The sequence below is a fragment of the Dasypus novemcinctus genome, chromosome 21 (genome assembly GCF_030445035.2).
Source record: "Dasypus novemcinctus isolate mDasNov1 chromosome 21, mDasNov1.1.hap2, whole genome shotgun sequence".
Taxonomy (NCBI): Eukaryota; Metazoa; Chordata; class Mammalia; order Cingulata; family Dasypodidae; genus Dasypus; species Dasypus novemcinctus.
The window spans coordinates 26,060,823-26,081,734 of record NC_080693.1 but is presented as its reverse complement, the minus strand read 5'-3'; the positions used below and the strand labels follow the sequence as shown (position 1 = coordinate 26,081,734).

Genomic DNA, 20,912 nt, shown 5'->3' with positions numbered 1-20,912 from the left:
TTTCCCTGGCTCCATTCATCCCAGCTCCAGGGCCTGATAAACCAGTTCATGCATTCACTCAACCAACAGTGAGTGCCTGCTATGTATGGGGTTCTACTAGATACTAGAATATGGCCACCAACAAAACAGCAACGACTGCTGCTTTCATTTTACAGTCTAGTTGAAGGAGCAAACACAAAGAACTATAGAAATTCAACTGTGAGTAGGTCTGATGAAAAAACTGAGTACTACCAAAAAGCTTCAAGGGAGGACATGATGGGCAGAGGCTTCCAGAAAGGCCTGCTGTGGAACTGAGATTTAAACTGAAACCTACAGGACAAGTAAGAGTTAACCCAGCAAGGGCCAGGGCAGGGTGAGGTGGCAGGGAGAGCCAAAAGGCTCCAAGGCAGGAAAGTCTTAAATCTCCAGGCAAGGCTGTGGGAGGAGATGAACATTCCCAGCCACCAAGCCCTGATTCTAAGCCTTCTGACAAGGCGCTTTCCGCGTTTTTTATACCTTACACGTTTTTACACCAAAGCCCATATACCCACGAGGGTCAAGCCCAGGTTTTCTCCCCCAGACTGAGTGCTTCCGCTGGGTGGGCCCAGAGCTTACACACAAAAGGGCAAGCAGGGCTGGAGCAACTCCCTGCCAGAATTCCTGACTCAGGGGGCAGGACAAACAAGAGTTTCGTGTTAAGAGTCAAGATTTTGAAATTACCTTTTTTTCCCCCCCAGTAAGGCTGGAAGATTTTCAGGAGGGCAGAGAGATGGCAGAAGGCTCGAGGACAGGGGGGTGCCAGGCTCACAGATGTCCATGCCTACACCTGGGGACTCAGTGACTCACCCACAGCTATTAAGATAGAAATCAATAGACTGCGGTGGTTTTCTTTTCTCAAACAAAACAACCAAAGGGAGAGGAATGTTATCAGAACCCCAGGAAACACCCTTTCTGGGCACTTTATTCAGTAAGTTCAGCAAGAGAAATCAGGCGGCTACCATCTATCCAAGGAAGATTTAACTTGCTAAGCACTTTATATACATTTTTATTTAATCTTCGCAGAACCCTGTTAGTGGGTCTTGTTACCCCCATTTTACGAATGACAAATATAAGGTCTAGGGGTATTAATTACTTGCCAAAGGTCACAAAGTAACCAGTAAGTAATAGAACTGGGGTTTGAATCAGAGTCTGTCTCCTACACTTACACTAACCACTAAGCTTTACTGTTGGGGGAGGGGGCAAAAGTTGACAGGGAGAGGGCAAAAGCTGACAAGGGGGCAAAAGCTGATGAGAGGGCCTCCCTCCCTACCCTCAAAACCCAAGTACAAATTTCCTATCTCCCCAAGCCAACCCTCACCCAGCTCTGACTCCCACCCCCCCGCCCAGCACTAACGGATTCAGAGACTCAGGAAACAGACTGGAAAGTACATGTACAAAAGGTCACGCTTCAAACGGCCCTTCTCTGGATTTTCCCTTTAGTTTGTGTCCCCTCACAGGTGCCTAGTCCCATGCCCACACCCCAGCACTGGCCCATCCTGAGACCCCTGTCCAGTGGGTACTGAAGTTCCCAGACCAGCGCTGAGACAATCATCCTCAGCTACCCCACCCTGGCCACCCAGGGCCACGTCATTTCTCTCCATTCCTCCTTTGCCCAGCGTCACACACACAGTCACCATCCGGGAAGTGCACCTTTCCATCCATACAGCAGGGTGCAAACCACACATCTGATCTACTCATAGGTTTAGGTCAGGGCTGAGAACAAACAGCATACCAGGTAGAGGGCACTCAAAGACTCAGAAGGCAGGGAAGAAAGGGGAGGCAGAGGACCCCCAGGTCTGGAAGGAAACTCAGGGACCATCGAGCCTGGTCATTCTCAGTAGGAATCTGCATTAGAATCACCTGGGGAAATACACAACCTGGGCCCCACCCTGTATCCCCTGAATCACCTCCAGGGGCAGGGCCTGGGTATCTGTAGGCTCCAAAAGCTACCCACTCAGATGATTCTGATTGCGCTTCTGATTAACCACTATTCTTAGCTGTTTTTTTTTTTTTTGGCAGGTGAGGAATCCAAGTCCCAAAGAAGACGCTCATCCTGTCAACTAGAGGTGGAAATGAAATTAGAACAAGGTCTCCCAGCTCCCAATGCCCACTCGATGCATCATGTTGCCTCAAAGACCTAGTTGCCCTGCTCTAACAACCTCTCAGTCGGCAGGCCTAACCAGGAGCTCTCTAAAGAGGGGTCAACGGCACCCACCCTGAGCGGGTAGAGGCCAGGGGAAGGGATGGGGGCAGGAGATGGGGTATTCACTGTTAACTTGTGAAAACACACCTAATCTGCACAGACTGTTCCTAGGACCCCAGGCAGACCAAACACATGTGAGCCACTGATTTCTGGTGAGGACTGGGTAATATATGAGTTCGAAGGCAAACCACACTAGCTCTAAGACCCTAACCCGCTGCTGGCATCTTCTTTTCTCCCCTTTAAACTTTTTATTTTTAAGTAATTTCAAATTTACAGGGCAGTTGCAAAAATAATATAAACCCATACCAAGAACGCCATCACATCCACCCCACCCCCCACAGCCACACCCAGATCCACCAACTTTGCCACAGCTGCCATATCATTCTATCTACCCATCTAGCAATCCAATGCTGGCACCTCTTAATATATTAGATGGCCCAAAGATGCTCTGCTTTAAACAAAGGCGCTTAGGGAAGAGGATGTGGCTCACATGATAGAGCGTCAGCCTACCATATAGGAGGTCCAGGGTTCAAACCCAGGGCCTCCTGGCCCATGTGGTGAGCTGGCCCACACGCAGTGCTGCGGCACACAAGAGTGCCATGCCAAGGGGAGGTGTCCCCTGTGTAGGGGAGCTCCACACGCAAGGAGTGCACCCTGCAAGGAGAGCCACCCCATGCAAAATAAATAAATAAATAAAATAAACATAGGCACTTAAATCACTTTTTACTTTTATTAATGATGGTGATAACAATATCTAGGCAGGGCATAATACCAGACTACAGGAAAACACCTAAGGAGGACAGTATTTCGAGGCCTGAGTGATTGGAACATTCTCTGATTTAAACTTGGAGCACCAGGTTTGGGTGGACTAGGCTCAGTCTAATGACAACTATCGACCTGATTCATACCTGGTTCAACCTAAGAAAACAGTAGGCTTTCGATTTCAGCGACAGGGACTGCAGTAAGAAGGGCCATTCGGTACTGGGTGGACCTAAAATGTAATGTTAAATGTGTGGGCTCCTCCGAGGCTGTGCACAGGGGACAAGGAGGAGATCATATGATCCTCCAGCTTTGCCTCAACTGTTCGGATCCAACACTATTTTGAGGAAATGCTGAGGTCTCTTGTGCTGCAGGCTCTTGCCTAGTAAGCTCAAGACATAAGTCCTGAACAGTGGACATCCTAAGCTGCCACCCCAGCCTACCAGCCTAGAGGCCTCTGTGGCCTGGGCTTTGACTTCTTACACATGGGGTTCTCCCTCCCTCTTCTTCCCCAGTGACTTGGGTGCCAAGTCTGTCTCTCTCTCTCCTTTCCCTCTTCTTCCATGAAGGTCAGGGAAGAAACTATAAATGGTATGGACAAGAGAAGAAAAGGATGCAGGCAGGCCATAGAATTGGTCATCTCTATTCTAAGAAATCCAACTCAATTCTATATCATGCTTTGGGTCTGTCCAGGGGTATGGACATGTCGGAGGGATGGAGAGCATGACCTGACCCCAAACTATGCAGGCCTGGTGGCCCAGGAGGTTGAGATCAAAGGGGCCTCAAAGGCAACACACAGTTTAACAAAAAAATCTTTAGCAGCCAACTCCCTCCTTCCTCCCTTAAAAATTGAAGCCTTTTCATGGCCCATCATCCCTAAGAGAGAAGCATCAGAGCTCACATTACCCAGCGTAAAAACCCACCCTCCCTTTGCTTGATATTGTACATGTATGGGCTTTCATCACCTAGAATGGCATTAACCATAAATAAATAAAACGTTTGTTGAATAAAGCCTCCTGCCAGAGATGCACAACCGGTCACCTCTAGAGAAACGTGGAGAAAAGAAGGACAGAAGACACTCTTTCCCATCCAAGGTACTCATCAGTCAATTTATCTCATTTCCGGGGAGACTCCCTTTTTACACAGGTACCTCCTTCACACACAAATGCAGAAATGCTGCTATATTTTATTATTTTTATCCCCTAACTGACCTTCTTTCCAACTTCCTCTAGCACCTAACCACTAGACCCCCAGATGAAAAAAGTAAGAGGCTAAGAAAAATCAGATGATGAATATAAGCACAAAAACAGAACCTGAAGCAAGGTATAGCTGAGAGATGGCAAAAGGAACTTAGTTTGGAAAAAAACCTTAACGTCTTCTTCCTCTCCACAGTGGTCTAGAGATTGCATGCAACTATTTCATTTAAAATCCTATTCAGAGCCCTATCACCTTGCATTAAAGCCTGGAGGGAGGGGAGTATTCTGGGTTGGCTGGTGACACATGGACTTCTAAGACAGTTCACCTCACCTGACTCAACAAATACTAAGCATCTACTATGTCAGGGGCTCTGCTCAACCCTGCATACACAAAAAGGGACGAGTGGGCTTTCCTCTCCTCCCTCTGAAGAACAGGCCTTCTGAATCATTCAACTCTTTCCTCTTTGTGCCTTTCCCTCCTGTCATCACAGTGCTCTGCCTGGCAGCCCATCATCCAGAAATCTTTATCATCTCTGGGCATAGCCCCCACAGAGCTTTGTATTCCCAGCATCTGTTAGAACAGTCCACCAATGCCAACCTGCCAGCAGGTACCAAAGGCTCGGGCTAGAGGTACTTACTCCCTCCTCTCCTCAAAAATGTGCCAAGTTTATGAATGAAAGCCATCCTCTACCAAGACACAGATCCAGAACATGTGCTCCTGGAGGGCAGTAACCATTTCTCGTATCCAATCCACGAAACAGGCCATATTCCCAAACTCTCCAACACCTTACACAGAAACATGATGGATGGTGTTATAGCCCTAAGCAACTCCAACAAAGCCTGTTTGCTGTAGGTCACTGAAATATTAGACAGTTACAATTAAAGAGAGTAGAACACAATACTGCTCCCTCTAAGCACACAACCCAGAAGGTCAGCTACACACTGCCTACCTGCCCTCCCCACACACCCACCGAGCATATACCCTGCACCTGGGAGCAGGCCCCCAACAGCACAGGGGAAAACGAGCTCAGGTTTTAGAGTGAGTCAGACCTGAGTCTGAACCTGGGCCCCACCTTTTACGGCTGGTCCAACCTCAGGCAAGTTATTTAACCTCCAAGTCAACTTCTTTAAGCCTTGATTTCATCTTGAAAATGAGTATAATATCACACAACTCCAAAGGGTATAAGGGCATTATATAAAGAAAGAACCAAGTGTACAGCAAATGCTCATTATTATTGTAACAACTCAAAAACCTTCTAAAATGAACTGACATTAAAATTTAAATGACTTGGGAGCATGTGTAGGTCAGTGATTGAGCTACTGCTTCCCATATATGAGATACGAGGTTCCAGGTTCCATCCCTGGTACCTCATAAATATATATATATATATATGACTTGCATTGGAGCAATCCTTGTTCTGAACTGAAGGAAGGAAAAGAAGGGTTTACGAGGGGTCTGAATGGATAAAGAAAATGACAAAATTCAGATTCACCTGTTGCCTACTTCCAATCCCCACTATGCTTTTACATGCGGGTATAAGGTAATTTCCATGGCGAGGAGTCACCTTGTTAAGGTTACAGGGTCTTTCTCCACCTTCTCTAGACCTTAGCTAAGATAAGGTCAAGAGCCTATCAAGTTCTGCTCTCCTGACTCAGATTGGGAAATAGCAAAAAGTGGGATTGCAGTTATACTGCACAGTAGCTTCATCCACTTGCCCCGATCAGCTGCTCTATTCTCAGCCACTCACCCACCTCCAAAGCCCTGTTTTCTCCACAGGATACACTAGGGCAAGAAGCCATCTATTTTCTGGTAGCCCATCTCACTCCCCCAAATTACAGTAAGAACACTTATTCACCACACCTCTGCCTTCTTAATCACCACACCTGTGCCTTCAAGGGAACAACTCTGGGATGAAAGACCTGAGAGCAGATTCAAATATGCTTGTGTCCTTTGTCAAAACTTGCAGGCACACACCTATCTCTACCTCCTCCTGCTTTGGCTTTGGGGCCCTCCTGTCCCATGATTTTCCTGAAGATTCTTTCCTGAGCCACCTAAGAATTAAAGACCAAGTACCAAATGCTTCAGCCACTTTCTTACAAAAGAACCTTGAAAGAAAGAGTGGGTGGGTGGTGAGGCGAGAACATGAAAATCTTCCATAAAGTCGGGCTTGGAGCCTGTCCATTTTACCTTCAGAGGTGTGCTGGCAGACATATCAAAGCTGTTAGAAGAGATATGTGCCACGTAGGAAAGTAATTTAGAGGGAAGCAGATGTGGTTCAACTGATAGAGCATCCATCTACTATATGGAGGGCCCAGGGTTCCATCCTCAGGGCCCCCTGACCCATGTGGTGAGCTGGTTCACACACAGTGCTGCCACGTGCAAGGAGTGCCCTGCAACACAGGGGCGTTCCCACGTAGGGGTGCCCCACGCACAAGGAATGCGCCCCATAAGGAGAGCTGCCCTGTGTGAAAAAAATCGCAGCCCGCCCAGGAGTCGCACCGCACACACGGAGAGCTGACGCAGCAAGATGACGCAACAAAAAGGAGATGCAGTTTCCCAGTGCCGCCAGATAATGCAAGTGGACGCAGAAGAACACACAGCGAATGAACAGAGAGAGCAGACAATGGGGGGGAAGGGGAGAGAAATAAATAAAATCTTTGAAAAAAAAAAGTAACTTAGAACCGTCATTACTCTCTCACCCAGAAGGAAGTAAACAAGAGGACTCAGAGACTACTTCTGACTTTGTGGAAGAAACCTACCTAGTCCTTCCCCTCGTCTTTCTCGTATCCATAACAAGTTCATGAAAGGCACTACTGGCATTTTGGGTGGAATAAAAATTCTTCAATGCACTGTCCCAGTCACTGCATGGCTCTATGCCCACAGTACATATACTAGGCACAGTTCAATTAGTTGTGGATTGAATTCAGTGGGAAAGGACAAGTCACGGGTGACTTATCTCTTACCAATCCCCGCTATGTGCTCAACATTTGCATAGGAACTGTGCAGGATCAAGAGGACATAAGAATTATGGTCATATACACAAGGAAATACAAGGCCACAAAACATTATTCATCAGTACAAGGCAATAATCATACATTTTACTGTAAGGTCCATGAGAAAGTGGAGAAGGTGATCAATGAGAACTGGCATAGTCAGAGCTCAGAGGCAGCTTCGTGGGAAGGGAGAAAACTACACACAAGTTGAGGTATTTCTTGAAGGAGGTCTATTAATCCTCAGTCTGTCCCTGTAAGAACTGCTATTCACAGAAAACTCCAAACTTGTGGTTTCTGGAGCAATTTAGCAACCTGAGCCCTTCAAATCCCATCTTTGAGTGGTTCCTGGTAGGAGAGGATGTGAGAATTTTCCCATTCTTCCTCAGGAATAGAGGAATGAATGAGAACAAGCTCTGTCCAAGACAAACCCTCTGAAGCCTGCAGAGTTGGGGGCAAAGAGGAAAACCTGAACCATGTAACATTTTCTCCAGGAAGGGAAAGAGATGGAATGCCTGAAGCTACTAGGCCAGTTTATGGCGGGCCTGCTTTAGAAGGTCTTTCCATTCTAGAGGCATGGCAGAGGTGCTCAAGCCTGAACCAAAAAGCACATGCTGCCACATATACTTACTGAGTCACAGACTCTGAGTGGAAGGGGTTTCCAATTTTGACTACAGAAATGCCCCACTCTGCCTGGCACCTCTGGCTCTGTAAGATTATCCTGCCATGGATACATATACTTAATCAGATGAGGCCTGAGGTCCTAACCACATCCCCTGCCAAAGGTCTTGCCTCCTCCCTTACCAACCATGACCACTTTTCTTTGACATATAGTCTCCATTTCCTCCATTCATCCCTCTCCAGACACGAAGGCTCCACCCCAAAGCTATGCTACGGAACGCTGCTCAAAGCCCATCCCACCATCTTCCACACTGCCACCCTCCTGACATTCAAGCTGCTCCTAGAGGCTGGCTCTTCCAAGAAGCCCAACAGTTGTGGCTTCTCCAATCCTGTTTCATTTCAAATGTGCAAAATCAGTAACACTCCCCCTACACACCCCACTCATCCTTACTTTTACTTGTACACAATGTAAATTGAGAATCTCATCTATTTATACACAGTATCTATTTAATGTTAGGAAGAATCCCACTTCCCACAGACCACAAGCCTGAGGCTGGGCCTACCTTCCCAACCCTAGCCACTACTTAGGCTAATAACATCCCGTGACACACCCTTCTCCCTCACATACCAGCACTAGACGCACACACACTCACCAGGCCTCTGCAGAGCCACGTGTGTGTCCACAGACCCAGGACTCAGAGAGCTTCCCCCCGGTAAATAAAAACGAAGGTCATATGAGTCATATGCCCTTCGCACACATGCCCTTACTCTTTGAAACAAAAACTTTCCCCCCCCAAGGGAAGGTTTAGAAGAAATCCTTTTGGAGTGAAACCTGTAGTTCCCACCCCATCCTCAGGTTCCTGGCCCTTGGTAGTTGGCCAGATGAGCTCCGCCCTAAGAATGGCCCCATTTCAGGGTACCCCAATTCTGGCCATCCACAAACTCTACCTGCTGGCTCACCTCTATCAACCTTTCCCATGGCAATGCCAGCCTGGCTTTCTGACATGTGACAGTTCTCTTTTAATCAACAAACTAAATATTTTTGTCTTGCAAAAGGTAAAAACAATTCTTCGTATATGCTTTCACGGCATCCTCAAGTTTTCCTCCACAGTGCTCATCATGGCTTGCAATTTTATAGATTGATGGACAGACAGACAGATAAATATTATTAGTTGAGGAATATGTCTTCCACTACTAGATTGCTTGTTTGCCCCTGTGCCCTCTGCCTGGTTCTAGATTTTTCCTCAAACAGAACAGGAAATCCTACCCACAGTAAGCAAGTATATCCCCAGGCTGTCTGGCCTGGCCACTGGACAAAATTTCCAGGGGCTCCTGTAGGCCCCTACAATTGCATCTCTTTCTTCATTCCTCCCTCCTCCACCCCCTACTCCTATTAAGAACAAAGAGCTCTTTCGGCCATCTTTCTGTGCCACCACAATGGTGTGCATGAACGTCCTGGCTGATGCTCTTAAGAGAAGAGAGGCAAACACCAGGTTCTTATCAGGCTGTGCTCCAAAGTCATCGTCAGGTTTCTAACTATGATGATGAAGCATGGTTACATCAGTGAATTTGAAATCACTGATGATCACAGAGCTGGGAAAATTGTGAACCTCACAGGGAGGTTAAACCAGTATGGAATGATTAGTCCCAGATTTGATGTACAACTCAAAGATCTAGGAAAATGGCAGAATAATCTGCTCCCATCTCGTCAGTTTGGTTTCACTGTATTGACATCCTCAGCTGGCATCACGGACCACGAGGAAACAAGGCGAAAACACACAGGAGGAAAAATCCTGGGATTCTTTTTCTAGGGATGTAAAACATACATGCAAATAAAATGCCTCTGTGGACAAAAAAGAACAAAGAGCCTCAAGTACCTATTCAATTACCCTTAGGAGGAGCTTCCTATAGTTGAGAAAATCTCAGACTGCTTGGTTAGGAGAATGGCAAGAAGAACAATGTGTACCTCAGTGAAACAGTAAGACAAGGAGAGAATGAATGTGAGCTGTGGACATACTCCAAGTCTTCTACCAAGTCACATTTTTGTATCTTCTCATATTCTGGGGGCACTCAAGAAATGCTTTCGAGAGTTCACTTATTAGCCTGATTACTTTGTGTTCTATTTCTTCAACCTTAGGGAAGGAAGAAAAGACTGAGTGGGATGGGAATAAAATGGGTTTTGGGGAGGAAAAGACTGAATATCAGATTTCAAGAGATCTTGCTGCCTAAACTATTGACCACAGGATAGCAGAAAATGAATATAATTCCTGACAGTCAGATTTAACAAAAAAATTTCCAACCTTGAGTGTTCTAAGATTTAAGGAAAGCAAAAAGTATGCTTTCATAACAGTTAAAAAAAGGGAAGCCTGAGCTTGCAAAGGTACTCTTTAGGTGGATGCACCCAGAGCTCTGATTACATAGCTGAGCACAAGACACAGTTAGTTCATAGTATCTAGAACCAGATTCTTTTTTTTTTTTTTCAGGTTTTAAAAATTCTTTAATAATTCTCAGATCTTGACAATATTAACTATGAAAGGTCTAGTTTCTTAAATTATACTTTTGCTAATGATCTATCAGAAGAACTAAGCACCACTCTAAAACATAAGCAACTATATTCAGTGACAATGGAATCTAATGATTTAGTAAATCTTACAGATCAAATACATAACATCTTTAAAAGACTGAAAAAAAGAAATCCTCCTGAGCTAGAACATCACAAACACTAGTACAAACCATGTTTCAAAATACAAAAGCAAAAAAGCCTTCAATGAATCTTCTAAATTTACACATAAGCACCAGGTTTCATAGTGCCAGTACTTGTAACTGCTGTAAAAATTCTGGATATTCATTGGAAGAGACTACCCAAAACCCTAAAATAAAATTTTGAAAAATCTCAAAAACAGCAGTAACTCTCAAATGCTCTCTTTGGCCTTTCTCTAATTGTAGAACCGGATTCTAAATACAGTGATCGACTTGGTGACTAACTGAGGCAGGAAAGGATTTTACTGATAACTTTCTCTGGTAAACTTTGGAGGCAGGAAGATTAGGTAGGCAGACTCTCTGGATGGCTTCTGGAGATGCTCTCTAGTCTTAAAATTGCTTCAGGTTTCTGGGTTGCAAGATTACCGCATTCTTTCTAGACCTACACCAAAACACACCCTTGTAAACAGCCTTGTCTACTTCCTGCCATCTTGTCCTCTAGTTGACAAGGGAGGACATTCTATATATCCAAGCTGTGTAGCTACCCTGTCTTAGGCACAGAGTTCAATGTTCCAAAGGAATGGAGGCCAGATTTGAAATCAGGATTCTTTACAGCATAGTGTTAACTGAGCTCTTGGGGCAAGAGTGAGAGGTGTGGACCAGATGGCTTTCTTGCTGACCCTCTTATAATTATCTCAACTGTCTGAACCTTACTTGTCTAAAGAATGTCTTCTCCATGTATCACGAAGGGTATGACAATCTGTCCTATCCCACACCATAAAGGGTGGTAGTGTCAATCCCCCTGTTTGGGGAATGGTGAACACCTAGTTCTAGCAACGTTCTCTGCAATCTTCCTTCCATCATTTTGCAAAGCAGCATTTCACTGCACTCCAAATGCCACCAGCTCCCCAATCCCCATGGGCAGTGCTCTAGGGAAAAAGACACTATTTAATACCATTACTTCTGCTGCAGGTCAGTCTCCCCATTCCCTTGCCTAAGGCATCTGTCATCAATATTTGGACAGCTAGCACTTCAGAACAGTGGCAGCCTAGAAATACATGCCCGGAACTGCCAGCTTTCCAAGCAGTGCCGGTTCCACAACCACATGAAGAGAGAAGGAAGGAAAAGAACCTTCTCCAAAGAACAGACAAAACGACAAAATAAAAATCATTTGAAAAAGAACATCTCTGTCAGCAACTACCACCCAGCAACAAGTCCCTCTTGACAGCACTCCATGATTTCAATACGGCAACCCTGAGCACAGCTCCTCACTTGCAGGGACACTGTAGTCTAAACTTCTAGCTGGTTGGATAGTAAAGAGAAGTTGTTTGATTTATGAATTGGGTCAACCAAAAGGAGGAATGCAAAAGGCAAGAGGTCAGCCAGGAGTCTTCCTCCTCCTCGTCTCATCCACTTCCGCTGATACTAATCCTTTATGAGGAGCCACGAGTTCCAAATCAGAAGATTCCTCTGGAATATAACCAAGCTTGGACTCAGAGAAGGTTTGCAACAAGACGCCCAAATTTTCTGTTGGATGATCCAACAGAAAACTTTACTGAAGGGCACCTCTCAGATGGAGGCTTCCAGAACTCTGTGCTTCCGAAAACAACTCAACCTTCCTTAAAATCAGCTGAAAACCAAACTTCATCTTGAATCAAGAGGAGAAAGACAACTTGGGCTCTTTAAGGCCAACTAATAAATGCTGAATAAGTTCCTCTCTCATCCCCCACTCCCACCCCTCGACTCTCAAGATGATGTAGTAAAGAGCAACACGTTTTGCTAATTCTCCACATTTCCATTTCTCACTGGAAAACAAAGAGAAACAAGAGGAGATGGCTGAGCTAGCAAGAGAGGACAGTGCCACACAGCAGCTTTCTAAGGTGGAGTGGAGGGGAAAGGCACTGGGAAAAGATCAGCAGCAAGGAAGAAGGCAGGCTTTCTAGCACCAATTCAAAGAAAGCACCACTCGCCCTCAAGCCCTGGAGTACTGGAGTGGAAATGGGGGGAGGGGAACGCTTTCCAAAGAAACTTGAGGCAGGACTGAGAGAAGAACTGGGAGCATGGCCCCTGGCTCGATTGAGGGAAAGGAGAGAATAAGAAGGCAGGAGGGAGGCTAACTTTGCTTCAAGCAGAGAAGTCCAGAAGGGAAATACCACATCCAAGGTCAGAGGATACTTGCAGAATTGCTGGAAATCCCAGGTTGATGGTCCAGGCCAAACTACCATGAGAGGCTAAAAGAAAAGAGAAGCCCAAGCAGAGTCCCACAAGGTTCAAACCAAAGGTCATGGTTTGGACCCACCCATTTTTTATTGTATTTAAGTCACCACAGCCACAAGAACCTGTATAGCCAGAGTTAATCAACAACCAGATGGGAAGGGAAGGTGGGGGTTCATTCCAGAGGAGAGCACATTAAGGGATTTTTACTGCATTTCCATCTTGTATCCCACCTGACTTAACTTGAGAATCCCAGTTTAAACCCTAGTAAGCGGACCTTAAGAATTTTCCTCATAAAGCCTGCAGCGTGGACACACACACACACACACACACACACACACCATTGCCCACCCCTTCCCCTGCAGCAATTCAATGCTCAGTCTTCCTTCCTAGCAACTTATCACTTTTATCTCCAGCAGGTCAGATCGCATAGCCCAACATTGCACCAAACATATTATGACCTGAATGGCAAGGGAAAAAAAAAACTGTGTCACCTAGAGAAACCCAATTAACGACATGACTCTGCTCTCTTCAATTCCCCTCTCCCCTCCAGTCATATCCGGGGCACCTGTGTGACTGACCGCCTTTTCCCGCTACTGGCCATGCTCCCTGGCTAACTCAAAAGCCAGAAGTCAATTTGAACAGGGACCTCCAGAGAAGTTAACCTAGAGACAAGAAATCCTATTCTCCCCACACCTTGGCCTGTTGAGAAAGCTCCAAGGGCAAAGGACCAAAACACCACCTGGCTGGCAGTCTGGAGTGTTCACCTTGAAATCACTAAGTTGCCCCTTAAGCCAAAGCTCCCTGCTGAAGAAAAATGCATAATACTGCTGAAAGCTCCTAAATGAAAGTAAGTGCTCCCAAGAGAGGCAATAAATGGGTATTTCGAAGGAATTCCTGCTACAGTTGTTTTCCCTCTTCCCCTTTCTAATTATTCCCTCCCTTGAGAGATCTCCAGCGCCTGCCGCCCCCAGCCCCCAGCCCCCAGCCAACATACTCGCTGCTTTTCCAAACCTCCTGACTGACCACATGCAGCATGGGTTTTGTGTGTGTAGTACATATAAACATCCTCTTCCCAGCCCATGCTAGACTTTCTGAAGAAAATAAATGTTTCCCCTCCTCCTCCCAGTGCACTTGTCTTTCCTCCAGGCCCACACTGCTGCAGAGTTGGTAATGTAATAGTCAGGGACCCTGGGACCGGAAATGCCTGGTTCTGGACTGCTGCACTTGAAACAGGAGAGAAGGAATAGGGAAACCTGAACAAGGAGATGAGGGAGAAGGTGGGAGGTGTGGGCTGGAGTTGGGAGGCTGAAACTCCGACCAAGGAAGAGATGCAGTTCAGCGGTGGGTGAGGAGAGAGAGGCTGATGAGGGGGAGGCTGTCAAGACGAGTTGCAAAGTCAAAATTCATTGAGGGAAAATGGGAGGAGGAGAAGAATCTAAGTAAGGACAAGGGTGGAGAGAGGGGTAAGGGAGCAGGGGCCAGGTAAGAGTCTGCAGGCGATGGGGAGCATAAGTTTAGCGAACTAGAGGGTGGCCCTCAAACTGGGAGGAAGGGGTCCCGGACCTCAGGGTAAAGGTAGGGGTGGCAGGGAAGTGTGGGGGCGGGGCACCACAGGGTGGGGACCAAGCTGGTTCCCAGAATCTGCAGCGAGTGGGGAGAGAAGGGGGGCAGAGGGCGGGGGCCCAAGAGCAGCGGGAGCCGGAGGAAGGAGCAGGGGTCGCCGAGGGGCACGAGGCTGGTGGAGGGGGCGCCCGGAGAGCACGTGAGGCGTGCGGCCACCTCGCTCTCCTGCGGCGCGGGTGCGGACTAGGGCGAGGATGGGGGGCGACGCGCTCACCCGCAGGGCGGACAGGTCGATGTCGTCCAGGCTGCGGGCGGGGGCTGGGTCGCCCATGGCCTCCGCCGGGAACGGGGCTCCGGGGCCGCTCACGCTCCGGCTCGATTATTCCACTGCCGCCGTCGCCGCTTCTCCCCCATCGGGGGACCACGGGAGCGGGCTCCACCGCGCCTCCCCCGGAGAACCGGGAGCGGGGAGGGCCGGCTGGAGGACCGACCCACCGACTGACAGGAGCTATCGCCCGGGAGCCTGCAACCCGAGCTCCGGTCTCTTCTGCGCAGGCGCAGAGAGGCCGTGCACCCCGAGGGTGGAAGAGGGAACGTGATGCGAGCGCGCCGGGTTCCCCCTCCCCCTAGGCGCCGACACCTGCGCGCAGGCGCAGGAGAGCGAGCGAGAGGCATGCGCGAGGACTGAGCTACCGCGCGAGCCTGGCGTGAAAGAAGTGGGCGGTGGCCGAGGCGGCCTCGGAGCGCGCCCACCAGCTGGCGCGCATGCGCACACGCGTTTCCTTCCCTTTCCCGATTTGTTTGCCCTCTCTCCCCCACTTCCTTCTTAGATCTCTGTTGGCGCCTTTCCTTTCCTTGCCCTCTTTCTTTCGGGCGCTCGGCTGCCAGTCAAGCCACCCGCCTATCTAGTTGCGGGGGAAAGGGGGTGGAACCCAACCCCCTCTATTGCTAGGGGGGTTGTTATGGAAACTCCCCACGCGAGGGCTGGGTGGCCTCTAGATGGGACGGGCTGTCTGTCCACCCACCCAATTGCCATGGAAACACTGGAGCCTCTGGGGGAGGGGCCTCCGTGAGAACCTGGCCGGAGAAGCCACGTCTGGAGGGAGGGGACTGGCTGCCGGGAGTGAGTGCTGCGGAGGGGTTCTCAGAATAGGGATTCCCACCGCAGACCTGTATCTCTGCACCTCTCTTAACAAAGTGTTCTGCACAAAGGAACAGTTCGAACAGTTACTCATTGATCACTGGAGCTGCGCGGGCGGGGGGAGGGATGTCGAGGAGAAGTAAAGGAGAAAAAGGAGGAATCTGTCACCAGCTCTTTCTAACCTTCCTTGGGTCACCTTACAGATGTCATGTTGGCACAACACCCCCCAGCCATTAGCTTTACAGGAGGCTGGGAAATCCTAAGTAAAGAACAAGAACTCGTGTTCTGCCACTAATGCGCTGTGTGACCTTGAGCAAGTTGCTTTGCTTCTTTGGGCTTTTCTTTCACTCAAGTTGAAGAGGAAGGCTGTATGATCCCTGAAATTCCTTCCACCACTAACACGGAAAAACCCCGCCGCCAGCCTTAATTAAACACTACTTTGGAAAGTTTGAAATAAAGGTCTTTGGAAAGGGGCTGAACACTCTCCTTCCTGGATACTTCTTGGCACATTTGGATGGACATCCCGTCTTGCCCTTTGTCCCAACACCTTTTTACCCTGCCATTGTCATATAAGCCTCTGTCACCTCTCACCTCCACTACTTTCAACCTCCTACCTGGCCTCCCTCAAATCAATTCTCCACACCCAGAACGATTTTTCTAAAACTCAAATCTGATGCCACATCCGTGTTTAAGACCCACTGTCTTCTACAGAAGTCAAAGTCGAGACTCTGCCTTTTTTCTTTTCTTTTTGTTTTTTGATATTTTAAAACAATATTAGAGCAGTTGTAGGTTTACAGAAAAATCATGCAGAAAGTACCGAGTTCCCATATAGCACCTCCCCTCACACTTTTTTCTGTTATTAACATTTTGCATTAGTGTGGTATCTTTGTTACAATTGATGAACCATAATTATAATTGTAGTATTAAACTATAGTCCAGAATTTACATTAGGGTTAACTATTTGTGTTGTACATTTCTGTGGGGTATTTTTTTTTTTAATTCCGGCAACATGCAATATAAAATCCCTCATTTTAACTACTTTCAAGTATACAATTCAGTGGTATTTATTATATTCACAGTATTGTGATACCATCAACACCACTCATTCCCAAAACTTTTCTCTTACCCCAAACAGAAACTTTACCAATTAAGGGGTAACTCCCCATACTCTCTCCCCCTCCCACCCTGGAAATGTATAGTCTAATTTCTGACTCTATGAATTATTTCATATGAGTGAAAACATACAATATTTGTCCTTTTGTATCTGTCTTATTTCATGCAACAAGATTCATTCATGTTGTCACATGTATCAGCACTTCATTCCTTTTTTATGCCTGAATATTCCTTTGTATGTGTATATCACATTTTTTTTTTTAAGATTTATTTATTTCTCCCCCGCCCCGCAGTTGTCTGCTCTCTGTGTCCATTCGCTGTGTGTTCTTCTGTGACCGTTTCTATCCTTAGCAGCAGCAGCACCTGGAATCTGTGTTTCTTTTTATTGCGTAATCTTGTTGTGTCAGCTCTCCGTGTGTGCGGCGCCATTCTTGGGCGGGCTGCACTTTCTTTTGCGCTGGGCGGCTCTCCTTACGGGGTGCACTCCTTGCGCGTGGGGCTCCCCTACGCGGGGGACACCCCTGTGTGGCAGGGCACTCCTTACCGCATCAGCACTGCGCATGCTCCAGCTCCAAACGGGTCAAGGAGGCCTGGGGTTTGAACTATGGACTTCCCATGTGGTGTGTATACCACATTTTGATTAACCATTTCTCTGTTGATGGACACTTGGATTGCTGCCACCTTTTGGCAATTGTGAATACTACTACTATGCACCATCATTGTACAAATATCTGCTCAAGTCCCTGCTTTCAAATCTTTTGGGTATATTACCTAAAAGTGAGATTACCGTGTCATTTGGTAATCCCATACTTCACTTTCTGAGGAACGGCCAGACTATTTTCCATAGTGACTGCACCATTTCACATTTCCACCAACAATGTACAAGGTTCATATTTCTCCACATCCCCGCCAACACTTCTTTTCTTTTCTTTTTTTTCCAGCATAGGCATTCTAGTGGATGTGAAGTGGCTGCCTTATATTTTAATACTCCACCACTCAACCTGGTATACTCCAGCCATACTGAAATATTGTACTCACAGTTCCCAGAACTCCTCTCCAGCCTTTTCATTTGCTGTTTCTTTTCCCTGGAATACTCCGCACCTCCTGACCATCCCACTCTCACTGCCCTTTGCCTTATCCTAAATGTTTAAATTGCCTCCTCCAAGATTAAATTCCTTGACCCACTAAGATTAAATTCAGCTCCACTTCTGACTCAGCTGCCTGGGTACTGTTTAACAATTTGAATTGTAAATATCTTGTTGAATCTTCTTTAGGGTGGGGAATGACATCGGTCTTGTTCAGCAGAGGCCTGGCTCCCACTAGAGGTCAGTAACACAAGCGAATGAAAGCATCTGTTGTCTGGGTAGGCACTATGATGAAACAGTAATTCAAGGTCAAGACCATTGCGCTTTGGGCAAATCACTTAATCTCTCCAAGGTTCAATTCCATCACGTATAAAATAGGGATGATAATTTCTACCTTATGGAGGTTAGGATAAAATAAAATTTCGGATGTAAAGCACTTGGTATATATTAGGTCCTCCATAAACTTACTAAAGCCTGACACATAGAGTGTTTAATAAAGAGATACTGGATGGTGAAGTGAATGTGCCTCAAATGATAGAGTATCCACCTACCATATAGGAGGTCCAGGGTTCGAACTCAGGGCCTCCTGACCTGTATGTTGAGCTGGCTCACATGCAATGCTGCCGTGAGCAAAGAGTGCTACACACAAGGAGTGCGCCCTGCAAGGAGAGCTGCCCCATGTGACAAAGGCAGCCTGCCCAGGAGTGGCGCCACACACATGGACAGACAATGTAGCAAGATGACAAAACAAAAAAGAGATACAAGGAAGCGGCTGTGGCTCAATCAGTTGGGCTCCCGTCTAACATATGGGAAACCTTGGGTTCCTGTCCCAGGGCCTCTTTGTGAAGGCAAGCTGGCCCATATGCCACTGAGAGCTGACGCAGCAAGATGATGCAACAAAGGGAGACAAGCAGACATAGAAAAAAAAACCATGTAGGGAATGGACACAGAGAACAGAGAGCAAACAACAAGCCAAAGAGTGGGGGAGGTGGTAAACAAATAAATAAATAAATCTTTAAAAAAGAAAAGAGACACAGGTTCCCGGTGCTGCCGAGAATGCAAGCAGATACAAAAGAACACACAGCAAATGGACACAAGAGAGCAGACAATGGGGGGGTGGGGAAGGGGAGAGAAATAAATAAATCTTTAAAAAAAGAGAGAGAGAGAGAGAATGATTGAGCAAATCAAGATTACAGGGTTCCTGGAAATGAACTTGGCCCAATGGCTAGGGCGTCTGCCTACCACATGGGAGGTCCACGGTTCAAACCCTGGGCCTCCTTGACCAGTGTGGAGCTGGCCTATGCGCAGTGCTGGTGCGCGCAAGGAGTGCCCTGCCACGCAGGGGTGTCCCCCACGTAGGGGAGCCCCACACGCAGGGAGTGTGCCCCGTAAGGAGAGCCGCCCAGCACGAAAGAGGGTGCAGCCTGCCCAGGAATGGTGCCGCACACACACACAGCTGACACAGCAAGATAACGCAACAAAAAGAAACACAGATTCCAAGTGCTGCCGATAAGGACAGAAGTGGTCACAGAAGAACACACAGCGAATGAACACAGAGACCAGACAACTGGGTGGGGGGAGGGGGAGGAGAGAGAAATAAATTTAAAAATAATAAATCTTTAAAAAAAAAAAAGATTACAGGGTTGGGATAAACGGTCATCAAGTCCGAGAGACAGTGTCATCTGGGAGGTGGAGAGCATACAGAAGCAAGACCGGCCCTGAGCTGGTAATTACTGAAGCAGGATGATGGTGTGACACCTGGGTACATGAGGGTTCATTATTGTATTCTCTACTTCTGTATGTGTTGCAAATCATTCATAACAAAAACTTTAAAAGAGACAATGTGGTGGAGTGGAGGGAACCCTGGACCAGGCCTGAAGGAAAGTCTAAAATTTAAAAATAAGACTAATTCTTGGACTCCTGGGGGGAGTGAACGAACCCTCTGCACAGACCCACCCATCCTCAGGGCCTGCCAACCACCTGGGGAGGTTGGAATCCTGCTCTCAAGCCTAGATCTAGAGCTCGCGCGCTTGATTTCCCAAGACCACTGCTTTCTTGTCCCTGCACTGTGCAGCTTCCATCTGAGAAACTCCAGGCTAAATGGGGGGAGGAAAAATAGACCACCAGACAGTGCGGAGAAGTGGAAGCCCTCCAGCCCCTGGCCCGGTGGGGGGCAGCTGCGGCCTCCACCCACTCCACAGCCCACAAGGTAATGGTTCCCCTAGGGAAGAGGCACTCAGTGCTGGTAATGAGGCCAATTAGCAGAATGCCAATTAGCACCAGGGGACCACTCTATGTGGGAGGGGGGATTTCTTGTGGAAGTGGCTGCTAGAGAGGAACGGAGCTCTGGTCTCAAAGGAAAGGATCGGGGTCAGGTAACAGCATTCCCTCTCTTCACAGCACCATCCCATCCAATGCCCCCTCTTCCAGGAAAGCCCCCTAACTTCTCCCTACTCCCATCACGTTCTTCATGCTTCTGTGGGCAGTTCTGAGACTTGGAGGCGTGAGGCTGGAGCAAGGAAGGCAACAGGCAAGGCTAATGTTAAACCTTTTTTTTCCCTCCAAATATTTCAGACATATGAAAAGATATTATATATATATAATTAAAATTCATATACCCACCCCTCAATTTAAGAAATATGTTACCAATTCAGTCAAGGCTCTCTACAGATCTTTCAGTGATCTTTCCCTCCACCCTGGGAGGCAACCACCATCCTTACTCCAGGACATGCTACACTCTTTCAGAGACTATGCCGTTTAATTCTTTCTCCTCTCTAGAGCAGCACTATCCAATAGAACTTTCTGCGATAACAGAAATGGTCTGTGCCTGAGCTGTCCACCACACTATCCACAGGACACAAATGGCTATTGAGCACTTGAAATGTGGCTACTGCGACTGAGGAACTAAATTTTAATTTTGTCCCCTCATTTTAACTATATAAATTTAAATGATCAAATGTGGCTACTGTATTGGACAGTGAAGCCCCAGAACAGGGTACCACGAGGGTGGGGACCTTGTCTGTTGTACTCACTTCTGAGAGTCCAGGAGGGTGCCTGGCAAAGAGCAGGTGCTCAATAAATGTTTCAGTCCACAACTGGATCTCAGCAGCAAGCCAGTCATGTAGGTATTATTCCCATTTCCCAGTTAGGACCCATCAAAGGCCCAGAGAGGTGACGTGACCTGACAAGGTCAAGTGGACAAATCCAAGATTTAGACCAGCTCTTCCCTACCTGAAGCCTGCACCACCCAGGAGCTGCCCCAAGCCTCTCCCAGAGCTGTCACTTGAGAAACAAGAGGCAGCCTC

The 20,912-nt window shown here is 47.4% G+C and overlaps 1 protein-coding gene across 41 annotated transcripts in view; it reads right to left on the bottom strand.

The window, feature by feature from the left end:
- MINK1 (misshapen like kinase 1) overlaps positions 1 to 15,107 on the bottom strand; it is a 52,822-nt gene extending 37,715 nt beyond the window's left edge. For 40 of the 41 annotated variants that reach the window (XM_004447247.5, XM_012523944.4, XM_012523947.4 and 37 more), the window contains exon 1: positions 14,543 to 15,067. In XM_004447247.5, coding sequence (XP_004447304.2) covers positions 14,543 to 14,599 — 57 coding nt within the window. In that variant the 5' untranslated portion in view covers positions 14,600 to 15,067. Of the gene's footprint in view, positions 1 to 14,542 lie in introns of all 41 variants that reach the window. The other variant, XM_004447252.4, reaches the window with a different exon arrangement.
- Positions 15,108 to 20,912: the final 5,805 nt, after the last annotated feature.